At 51.0% G+C, this 9,853-nt stretch overlaps 6 protein-coding genes across 6 annotated transcripts; 2 read left to right on the top strand and 4 right to left on the bottom strand.

Moving 5' to 3' along the window:
• Positions 1-685: 685 nt before the first annotated feature.
• SODALDRAFT_177043 (hypothetical protein) lies at positions 686-1,631 on the bottom strand. The gene has a single exon (XM_028607032.1). It carries the CDS (start codon positions 1,390-1,392, stop codon positions 1,096-1,098), a length of 297 nt encoding a protein of 98 aa, XP_028465721.1. The 5' UTR covers positions 1,393-1,631; the 3' UTR covers positions 686-1,095.
• On the bottom strand, positions 738-920 carry SODALDRAFT_247675 (hypothetical protein; the record flags this gene model as incomplete). Its single annotated transcript, XM_028607402.1, has 1 exon — positions 738-920. A coding segment is annotated over one exon (183 nt), but the record flags the coding sequence as incomplete, so codon positions are not given.
• A 1,148-nt stretch (positions 1,632-2,779) lies between the features above and the next one.
• On the top strand, positions 2,780-3,799 carry SODALDRAFT_278339 (hypothetical protein; the record flags this gene model as incomplete). Its single annotated transcript, XM_028608109.1, has 1 exon — positions 2,780-3,799. A coding segment is annotated over one exon (1,020 nt), but the record flags the coding sequence as incomplete, so codon positions are not given.
• A 108-nt stretch (positions 3,800-3,907) lies between these two features.
• SODALDRAFT_176937 (Mog1p/PsbP-like protein) lies at positions 3,908-5,168 on the bottom strand. The gene is made up of 4 exons (XM_028607031.1): positions 5,071-5,168; positions 4,688-4,994; positions 4,419-4,634; positions 3,908-4,313 (listed from the first exon to the last, which is right to left on the bottom strand). The coding sequence occupies exons 2-4, from the start codon at positions 4,762-4,764 to the stop codon at positions 4,016-4,018; spliced, it is 591 nt and encodes a 196-aa protein (XP_028465719.1). The 5' UTR covers positions 4,765-4,994; positions 5,071-5,168; the 3' UTR covers positions 3,908-4,015.
• A 480-nt stretch (positions 5,169-5,648) lies between these two features.
• Positions 5,649-6,605, top strand: SODALDRAFT_333681 (hit family protein). Its single transcript, XM_028612043.1, has 6 exons — positions 5,649-5,721; positions 5,840-5,922; positions 6,003-6,071; positions 6,136-6,228; positions 6,300-6,314; positions 6,409-6,605. The coding sequence occupies exons 1-6, from the start codon at positions 5,679-5,681 to the stop codon at positions 6,514-6,516; spliced, it is 411 nt and encodes a 136-aa protein (XP_028465718.1). The 5' UTR covers positions 5,649-5,678; the 3' UTR covers positions 6,517-6,605.
• Positions 6,606-6,699: 94 nt separating this feature from the next.
• Positions 6,700-8,342, bottom strand: SODALDRAFT_324384 (CRAL/TRIO domain-containing protein; the record flags this gene model as incomplete). The annotated part of the gene is made up of 4 exons (XM_028609877.1): positions 6,700-7,205; positions 7,268-7,367; positions 7,435-7,476; positions 7,548-8,342. The coding sequence occupies 4 exons, from the start codon at positions 8,340-8,342 to the stop codon at positions 6,700-6,702; spliced, it is 1,443 nt and encodes a 480-aa protein (XP_028465717.1).
• Between the last annotated feature and the right edge of the window lie 1,511 nt (positions 8,343-9,853).

Below are 9,853 nucleotides of genomic sequence, written 5' to 3'. Positions count from 1 at the left end.
TGCAGTGGCATATAACTGTCCTTGTGTCCCTGCCGCACTGCTCGATTCCGCTGGAGACTGCCGCGCCGTTCAGGTTTTGCTTTGTGGAACACATCACATACTATATACCTAGTGCCTAACCAGGGGGCTTGACTGGCGTCTTTCACCTTTATCCGCCCACGCCGAGTTATTCGTGCATAGCAGTCCGGCCCAGGATCATTCCAAAATATATGAGATGTGTTTGTTGTATGTGTACAAGAAAAAACGTCTTCGAAATCCACCATTATTTCGTGTTATTCCGCTGGCGTCTGTCTGTGCGAGAGAGACCTGGAATATATGGAGACTTGTCTATGATAGATATAAGGAGAGGGCGGGAACGGTGACAGCCACGAGTAGCCTGGCGCTGCGTCCTGGTACGCCGAGGGGAGTCTTCCCTCTGATCTCCCTTGACTATTCGACAAGGAAGTTATTAGCAGCGCCAAACCTGGACAGGTCGTTAAACGGGGGCAAAAGACACCCTGATCTTAAATGTCGTCGACTCCGTAATTATTTGTACGTCACAGGTTGGAACTTTACAAGGGTGAAGACGAAACCAAATATACCTATTGAGACAGCGACCGCGACAGCGACAGCGACAGCAATTAATATTTATTATATATACACATGATAGAGGATTGGTATATCCGAGGCCGTGTTCTCGTGAGCTCGCGGCTTCGTCTAGCTCCAGTGTCGATATATCGCTTACTTTCCGGGTCTTCTTCGTCAGTGTCTTCCTTATAGTCCTCGTCGGTGGCCTTCGCAACCTCACATACAGCCGCAATGCGAAGGAGATTCCACTGCAGTTCCAAGAGCTCGAAGCTAGGTACTTCCCCCGGGTTCTCTGCTCGAATGGTAAAGGTCTGCCCTGTCTGAATACAAACACCGACGCTCGGGTGCGCTAGCCTCGCGTCCCGATTCATGTCAGTTAAGCCGGCTTGGGCTGAAATATGACTGTCTTACGTCGATGCCTATATCTGTGTTTGGCATCAGGCTGGGATTCTCCAGCCAATGCCACTGGACGACTTTTTAATTTGAGCTCTGTTGAAGAGGCTTCACGGCGAACTTTGCATGATCAAATCAGAAACACAGCTGGTGGTTCATGCAGATAAAGTTCTTAGTCGATTGTGTGATCCGGGCATCTTCATAATGCTGACGCCAGGTCCTCGCTTGATCGGAGCCCCAGAATAACTGCGGTATGTCGTTGAGATCCGTGAAGTCCCCCCCCCCTGACACTGGTGGTCGGGAAAATACGTGCTGCTGCCGGATCGCTTGCTCCAGTGAAGACATAAGTGTTTCCGTCTCGTGTTTTGGCGAGCACACGCTACCGCTTCTCACTACACTGCCGGTGGAGCTGGAGGCACTCACGGGTGACATGGTCTGTTACTCTCTATTACTGAACAGTAAACTGTGACCGCTAAGTTTTACACCGTATCTCTCCCTGTCGTGCTCAGTTCTACATACAATACGAGGACAACGTCTTTCGAAACAAACAAATGCACATTCTACTGACTATCTATGCACAGAGACCTCTAAAAGCTAATATTATCCGTACATGTTCCTCATCTTTAATATCCCGTTGATCAGGAAGAAAGACAAGGACCTCGCGTTCAAGGTACTTTTCGCGGATGTGGGATTAGTACCTTAGGTAGTAAGAATAGCGATAGTGAGGCCCAAACCACAGAGGGTTAGCTAACATTTGGTTGCCCGGTACAACCGCGTACAGACTACCTAAATAAAGTAGGAGCTACCAATCCCCGAAAAATCCAACGGTCAATCCACCACTCCGAATAAACTACCTTAGTTGGACATCGCCTTCGGATTTAGTCAGGCCTGCTACTTCTAGTGATCGGGGACGTCTATAAGCTATACCTTGCTGTGCCTCAATATCCATCGTCCACTCACTCAAACCATGGCTGTTGGAAACCCCTCAAGCGACGATGAGTTCCCTGACCTAGAGCTAGTTCTTCGGGAGATATCATCACACAAGACTCAGTCCGGGGGCATGAATACTCGCGATAAGAACACAAAGGCCTTTGCCAGGGGAGGCAGTGTCGCTCCTCTGCCGTCTACGGAAGTGCTGCTAGCCGAGGATGGGAGAAGAGAGGCTAAAGTTGGCACCGGGGGCGCACAGAACACCACCTACCAGGCGCGGCCACTGATACGGCGGAGGAAGCTGAACACGAGCGAGAACTTCGAAAACACTCTCCTAAAGCCCTTCCGCCAAGAGAACACAAACATAGGAAAAGACGTCACAAAGGGGGGCTGTGATCGTTTACGCGTCCGACGTCGAGATGTCGCTACAAAGGAGGCCACAACATTTACCGTCGCAGAAGTCGAGACCACCAAGAACGAGATCGCCAAAGACCAAATAACAAAAAGCACGGACAATCGAAGTATAGGTCGAAGCTCGAAGACGAACGTGTCAGAACGACTAGACTATGACGACGACGCTTGGGGTGGTGCCCTTCGTGAGCAGCATATTGTGACCCGACCTCCTCGAAGCATCGTTGATCGGTATCCAGCTCAAAAAGCAAACGACAGCCAACGAAATAACCCAGCAAGACCGACCTCGAGAGACGACACCCTTCGACTTTGTGGACTAAATGCCACGAGCAACGACTCTAAAACTCACCGACCAAACAAGCAGCCAGAAAATCGGATTCCTTCGACAGATCAGGCCACCGAAGTATCATCCACCTCCCCTCTCCAGCCGACAGGGCAACGAAAAGAGTGCAGTGAGCAACAGCACGAGGAGCCTGGCATCCTACCACCTTCGACTCCACAAAATCTCTCTGGGTCGAGGCCGAGGACACTAGTGTCTCCAGAGAAGCTGCCCGTTCCCCCGAAGACACCGCATGGGCCGAGCGTGGACTTGTTCTGGGACCGAGAATTTGTGGATGAATGGAACGCCGAGCATTCACCCAAGAAGCTCTTCCTTCCAGCCGTACGGCCGAGCCCTACCAAATCGAAGGCGAAGAAGAAGGAAGCCAGGATATCGTTTGAGCAGAGAAGACAGGAGATCGCGGCGACATTCCTGAAAGAACTAGATGAAGTGATCACCCAGGGTCGTCTTGCAGAGCTGGCCAGCTCGACGGGGGGCGTTGCCATCCGGTGGTCAAACAAGCTTAACACCACTGCTGGACGCGCGCACTGGAAGAAGGAGACTGTAAGGACAGTAGGCTCCGACGGCCACGAGCCCGCCACGGCCGTTCGAGATCATGCATCCATTGAGCTTTCGGAGAAGGTCATTGATGATGAGCATCGGTTGCTGAATGTCGTCGCACACGAGTTCTGCCACTTGGCCAATTTCATGGTCACCGGAATCACGGCCAACCCGCATGGCAAGGAGTTCAAAGCCTGGGCGGCCAAGGTATCGAGGGCGTTCCACGACCGCGGAATCGAAGTCACGACCAAGCACTCCTACGACATTGACTTCAGGTATATCTGGGAGTGTACCGATTGCGGCACCGAGTACAAGCGACATTCAAAGAGTATTCACCCGGAGCGCCAGCGCTGCGGCGCCTGCAAAGGGGCGTTGAAACAGACGAAGCCAGCACCCCGTGCTGTGACCGGAAAGAAATCGGATTATCAGCTATTCGTCCAGGAGCAGATGGGAATCGTCAGGAAGGATAACCCGCACACCCCGCAGAAGGATCTCATGCGCCTGATAGCTCAGAAATGGGCCCAGAAGGCCGAAAGGACTAGCCGCAACACCATGTCCAGTGAGCAAAGTGGCTTGGTAGAGGCGGTTGCTGATGAATTGCGCAACTTGAGTATTTGATATCGGCATCCCCTTGAAAATCTGCGTGGCGGTCCAACACAGGCCCATGGGAGAGCCTAATAATATTCCAACCGACATCCCCATACCACCTTCCCCATTCCCGGCGAGACTCCTTGGAGGACTCGTAATCGAAAGGTGCTGTCCCTGTCCACTGCTGTGGGTTGCTTTGAGTCCCGACACTCCAACGCCGAATCGCATGTGTTGTTCCCAAGTCACTCAGGTCTCGCCGAAAAGAGCCCAGTCCTTAACCTTGAATGTTTCCCAAATCCTCGCGGCATAGTCAACAGCATCGCCAATCAGTTGGCCCTGTTTACCTAGTTGCAGATCAACATCGTCTTCGTCATATTCGCCCTTGATGTGCGGCACGTTGATGGTAATCAGAATATCCGACGACACGTTCTCTAATCGAAGGAGAGTCAAAATGATGGCGGTGAAATCGGGGGAAGAGGTTCGCTCTCCAGGCGCCGGCCGCGGCGTTTGGGTCGCGATGAGAGTGTATGCCGGAACTTCGTCTCTGTGAACGGGTCAGAAAACGCCCATGGGAGGGTAATTCTCCGCCGAGGCGGAATAGGAATAGAGGGGGGCAGCAGGGCAACAAGGGGCAGTGAGGCAGACAGACCCTAAGCGGGAGAAAACAGTTTCAGTGGTGTTCCACACCTTGACGGTGTCAATGTCGGACCCAACTAGGTCCTCCAGGTGTGTCGTCAGTGCGCGGCCATCGATTTCAGGGCCTGTGCCAGCTGGCCCTATGCGCTCGGTGATGTCAAAGATGATGCTGGTGAAGCCATCTTGATCGATGTAGACCTCCTGGTTGTCGGGGACTTGCCTCAGTTTGCTAAGCACGGCGTCAGACGCAAAAAATCTCAGGAGGGTCCGTGTAGTGTGTACCTTACGTCCGCGAAGTTGGTCGGGAGGTCGCAGACGATGGCGCCTCCGTATAGTGGGGTGCTCTTGTATCTCGTCATGGCGGCGGGAACGGCAGGACAGTCGACAGCGTCCCGATAAGGATACCCAGACGTCCGACTAGGACCCTAGGACCAGGAATATATTCCTTTACAGGGCCCTTCGAAATCGGAGAAATGCGGCGGTCCGTGACGATGTGCAGCGAGAAAGGGGTGTAACGGTGCTAAGAGTACGTAGGGAAGCACCGTTGGCTGAGGGTGACGTCTCGAGAATTTGAAGCGGGGAACAGATGCTTCGCATTCCCATGAGCAAAGTATACTCTCAAGTACCTCGCCATAGCAGAGGGGCGAAACGGGTGGCTACCTTACCTAATTAATGACGTTTCTGGAAAGCTCCATCCCAACTCACCCCAATTACTTTTCCCCGCAACGAATGTATGAATAACTTCGTGCTGCAATTGCATTGTCGATTTCATGGAACGAAAGCCATGGGAAAGGGAAGGGGGAACAACAGCAAGACAGAGAGCCCTTGTTCCAATTAAGAGTGCATGTGTACTGGTAATCGACCCGTATTGAATTTACAGGAGTAACGGACAGGTACTGTAAATTATAAATAATTATGGGCGTGTTGTGGAAGTGATCATGGGTAGAGGTAGCCAACAATAACCGCTCGTACCTTGTGACGTGGGAATTGCCCAATTCTCCGTCGCGCAATCAACTCTAGACGATGGTACTGGGGTCCATTTTCCCCGCACCAGCTGAGTCTGGATGGCCTAAGCGGCGGGAAGGGAATGAATGAACCGAAGGATAAATACTACGCTGCCTACGGCAACCCGTATAAACCATATCCCGCTCGTAACTCGAAGTGCATTTACGTGTTACCGGCAAAGGCGGTTTGAACTCCAGTATCCATCCGTACAGGTCACTTCGATATTTACTCTCGCGTCTTATATACCAACCCCCGGACTGCAACCACCATGGCCAGTCTCGCCTCGTGCCTCTTCTGCAGGATCGTGAAGGGTATGTCCTTCGAACCAGTATGACGGGAACACCGAACCTCACCCGTCCATCATTTCACATTCGGAGGTCTTTGGCCCAGCTACTCGTGGAATCCGATTCTAAAGTTACCCGACATTAGGCGAAATCCCCTGCTTCAAGCTTTTCGAGAGCGACAAGACGCTAGCATTTCTGGATATCAACCCCCTCAGCCGCGGGCACGCGGTAAGCCCTGACGGAGGCTGTCCGAGTCGGGACCGTGAGACTCCATCTTGGACAAGATACTGACATAGGAGAACATAAAGCTTGTCATTCCCAAGCACCACGGTGCGAAACTAGCCGATATCCCCGATGACCAATTGACTGAAATTCTGGCAAGTCTGAGACATCCACCTCGATATGCCCCGTCTTCTAACATGAATTGCCTACCTCATTTAGCCTGTGGTGAAGAAGCTGGTCCAGGCAACGGGCGCGACCGATTACAACCTGCTGCAGAACAATGGTCGCATTGCTCACCAAGTGGTCGATCATGTGAGATGAAACAAACCCAAGCTGACATTCCTGCCCCCACACAGCAGGTCAGTTGCTGACTTAGTTGCTAGGTTCACTTTCACATGGTACCCGACTCCTCTTCTACGGACGGGACATTGGACAGCGTCCTCACACCACGTGCCGCACTGACACTGACACTGACGCTGACATTGTATGCAGATCCCGAAGCCCAACGAAAGCGAGGGCCTCGGTATCGGCTGGCCGCAACAACAGACCGACATGGAGAAGCTCAAGGCTCTCTTCGAGGACCTCAAATCCAAAGTGTGAGTCTAGCACACAGGCCTAAAAAGGTAACGCGAACGGTATGGTGGACTACTTGGTCATGCACCTCGTTGCGTGAGCATGTGACGACAGGGAAGGTGCTACCAGCAAGGAAGCTCGCAGTCGACGTGGTCAACCATGTTATTCTAAAACCTCGTTGTATCTACAAAAGTGGAAATAAAAAGTAGTCTAATCCACATCATCGGCTGACGTGTCCACCACTTGACGTGTGCCTTCAGCGGCAGGCGCAGACGAGGGCGCCTTGGGGTAGAAGTCGATCTTCCCACCAGGTTGTATCACACCTGTACGATCATAGAGCGAGCGGGCCCGAACATATGGATCCAGGCGCCAGTAGTCCTCCCTCAATTTCCGAGCAAGACCGTTTCTCTGCCCCTGTATGCCGGCTCTGTCAGTTTTCTCATCCGTCCTAATCCACTGTAGTGTTGCCTCCTCAAACTCGGAAACAAGCAACTCGCGGGCCTCCAGAAGCCTGTCTCGCTCGGCGGTATCTTTCATTTTGTCGTTCTCACCATCGATCGGTTCAACGTATTGGTATTTCCAGACCTCCGGGCCATCAAGTTCTGTGATGATGCGACTCGGCTCAATGAACTGTTCCATTTCCCTCATGTTGTTGGTGAACTGCACTTTGCTGGCAACAACAGGGTCAAGCCATCCCCTGATGATTTTCCAGATCCCTATACGACATCAGACTAACTCTCGCCCGGGGAGAGGGACTGGCAGGTCTAATAGTACATACCTTGGAAGACCCAAGGAGCCTTGTGCACAAGGACGGCGCCCAGTGACTCGGGGTAATTTGCTTCAAAGCACTTGATCATGAACTTCACGGGTGTGTAATCCTAAGTAAACAAACAAATGATTAGTCTCGTTGTCAAGAAAATGGCAATAAAGACAACCACAACTTACCATATTGGCCATTGAGAAACCCGTCATATCGAATATGATTGTCTATAAACAAATCACCAGGGTTAATATCGGCTGAGAAGCTTCAAGGATAGTAAGTGGCAAAAGATACTTACAGCAGTGTCGATTGGAGATGAAAGAAGCATCCGCGCCGTTTCAATGATGTACACGGTGTATCTCTCGAGGCTCTCCTCGCATTGCTCACCCTGCTTATGGAGTCGGACTCTCACGACACAGACAGGGCGACCGGACTTGTCCACGCCATGCAGGAAACTCTTGCCCATGCGGATCTGCGCCATGAAGTCCGCCCCGAGCTTTTTCGCGTCACCTTCTCCCTTCTTTTCAGCTTCCACGGCGCCAGCTTCGCCGTTCTTCATGATGTCGTCGTCGACGCGCATCTCCGTCAACCTCCAGTTCATGGTAGAGATCATCATGACCAGCGCCTTTTCGACATCCCATTTCCGAGCTCTTAGGAAGCGCAGGAGCAAGGCATCCGGATGGTCATGCTTGACCATGCTCCAAATTGTAGCGCGTAAAGTTTCGGGCGTCTGGTTAGCAATGGCATCAAGGAATTGTTGAGTTTGGCCGTATTTGTCTTCTCCGTCAGCCTCCTTGATACGAGTTGCGATTGCCGAAGAGCTCTGAGGGGAGGCAACCGAGTCACCATCGGCGGCTTTGTCTTTTTGTTTCTTGTTGAAGAGGGACATGCGTTTCTTCTTGGGCTTCTCAGACACCTTGCCCCAAGACGCATCCGACGATGGTCCTCCAACAACTGCATCGGTGACCTCCACTGCATTTCCCTCTGTAGTTGTGCCACAGAGCTTGAGAACGTGTCTCCATAGCTGCCGCAGCTTTTCCTCCTCATCTGGTGTCAAATTACCGGGTCGGCCCGGAGAGACGTCGCTTGCCATGTCTGGCGTCGTGGAAAGATGAGGTACGTTTACGGCTTGTTGTTGTGCGGTAGAATGTTGCTGTAGGCGCAGTCCAATGTACAGGGAGAGCACCCCGACAGCGATAACAACAAGACTGAATTGCGCGCGGAGCGGACTGGGATACGTCCGGTCGCTATACTGACTTTCCTGTTCTGCGGCGGTTGTTTTGTCCCCCCTGAAGCCCGGGCTCGTGTAATGCCGAATATGATGCGCGCTCGAGTTGTCGCACTTAAGGTCTAACTGTCGAGAAGATGTATTCGTATTCGGCGCAGGGTCATTTGGTGGTCGCGACCTTAATAGAGATTGTGAGACCCTGGCAAGGGACGAATGTGAGCTCCGGATGGTAGTCAGAGAAATACATCTGCAGCGAAGCAGAGTATGTTGAAGAGTGCGCCGAGTTGGGCAACTCATATAGATATGTAACTAGTCTTCAAGGCCACCACTGTAGCCCTGTTCCCTTTGTGAAAGACGGGGAGCCCTCGACAACGGCGAAAGAACAGAAATGCCCCTCCTCCGTTTCGGGATGTTCGGGCTCCGGACTTTCGAGTCGGTGTGGAGAATCCAACCAAGTACACGTGTACATGTACTTTGAGAGAGGACGAACTGGTGTCGAGTACCTTAAGGTAAGTTACCTTACCTCTTTCATGGACTGAGGTATAAGAGAGCTAGTACGCAACGAGTAAGGTAGTCCAACAGATAGGTGCGAAGTGGTGCTATTGTAAGGAGTACCGGTCTTCCGCCACCCCCTATTCGGTCTTCCGGGTCTTCTTAACCCCTTTCTGGATAGATAATCTACTATATCTCCACCACCCGAAATTCTAGGTTTCATAATATACTATCTAACCCCTGAAAAAACGTATAATATATACTTATAGGGCCTGAATACACTAATAGTATCACGATAACGAGTAGGGTAGAATATAACTAGATATATTAAGAGTAGAGATTTTTCTATGTAAAATACAGGGGTTTAGATATACTAAACTAATATCAGGTGTCTACAGTAGTGGTTATAATGGGTCCCCAGTGTGAACCTATAGAGATCTAGGTATGCCTAGTCTAAGACCCCTCGAGGCATAAATAAAGTAAGTTAATATATAGTAAATAGAATAGTCCCTTAAAGTAAATACGGCAGCCCTCAAGGAAGTAAATAAGTAGTCCTTAAGGAGTAGAACGTAGCCTTAAGGAGCGAGGGAGCCTCCCCTTAGAAGAGGGAGGCTAGCGATTAATCTGATTCTTTAGCTATACCCACGTTCTAACCCTATTATAATCCTATCGTGAATATACCTAGTTCCTTACTTAACCCTACCTTTTCACTCTTTACGACTACTTATTTAATATTTTAATCGCTTTACCCTTTAAGGGCGGGAAGACTATTAAGGAGAGTTACTAAGATATCTAACTATTATAAAATAAATAACCCTACCTTCGATTTTAATAAGGCTACTAGTTAGTTCGAGCGATAGCTCCGCGATAGCGAAACCGCCTTT

Source organism: Sodiomyces alkalinus, assembly GCF_003711515.1.
Source record: "Sodiomyces alkalinus F11 unplaced genomic scaffold SODALscaffold_6, whole genome shotgun sequence".
Lineage (NCBI taxonomy): Eukaryota > Fungi > Ascomycota > Sordariomycetes > Glomerellales > Plectosphaerellaceae > Sodiomyces > Sodiomyces alkalinus.
The sequence above is the reverse complement of the archived record's forward strand: the minus strand, read 5'-3'. Positions and strand labels throughout refer to the sequence as shown.

Excerpts from the sequence above, each read along its gene's own strand:
- SODALDRAFT_333681 (XM_028612043.1), top strand. The coding sequence starts at position 5,679 with ATGGCCAGTCTCGCCTCGTGCCTCTTCTGCAGGATCGTGAAGG. Across the intron at positions 5,722-5,839 it reads CTTCTGCAGGATCGTGAAGG|GCGAAATCCCCTGCTTCAAG; the intron begins GTATGTCCTTCG and ends ACCCGACATTAG. Across the intron at positions 6,072-6,135 it reads ACCAATTGACTGAAATTCTG|CCTGTGGTGAAGAAGCTGGT; the intron begins GCAAGTCTGAGA and ends TACCTCATTTAG.
- SODALDRAFT_177043 (XM_028607032.1), bottom strand. The coding sequence starts at position 1,392 with ATGTCACCCGTGAGTGCCTCCAGCTCCACCGGCAGTGTAGTGAGAAGC.
- SODALDRAFT_176937 (XM_028607031.1), bottom strand. The coding sequence starts at position 4,764 with ATGACGAGATACAAGAGCACCCCACTATACGGAGGCGCCATCGTCTGC. Across the intron at positions 4,635-4,687 it reads ACCAACTTCGCGGACGTAAG|CAAACTGAGGCAAGTCCCCG; the intron begins GTACACACTACA and ends CGCCGTGCTTAG. Across the intron at positions 4,314-4,418 it reads ACTGTTTTCTCCCGCTTAGG|AGACGAAGTTCCGGCATACA; the intron begins GTCTGTCTGCCT and ends ACCCGTTCACAG.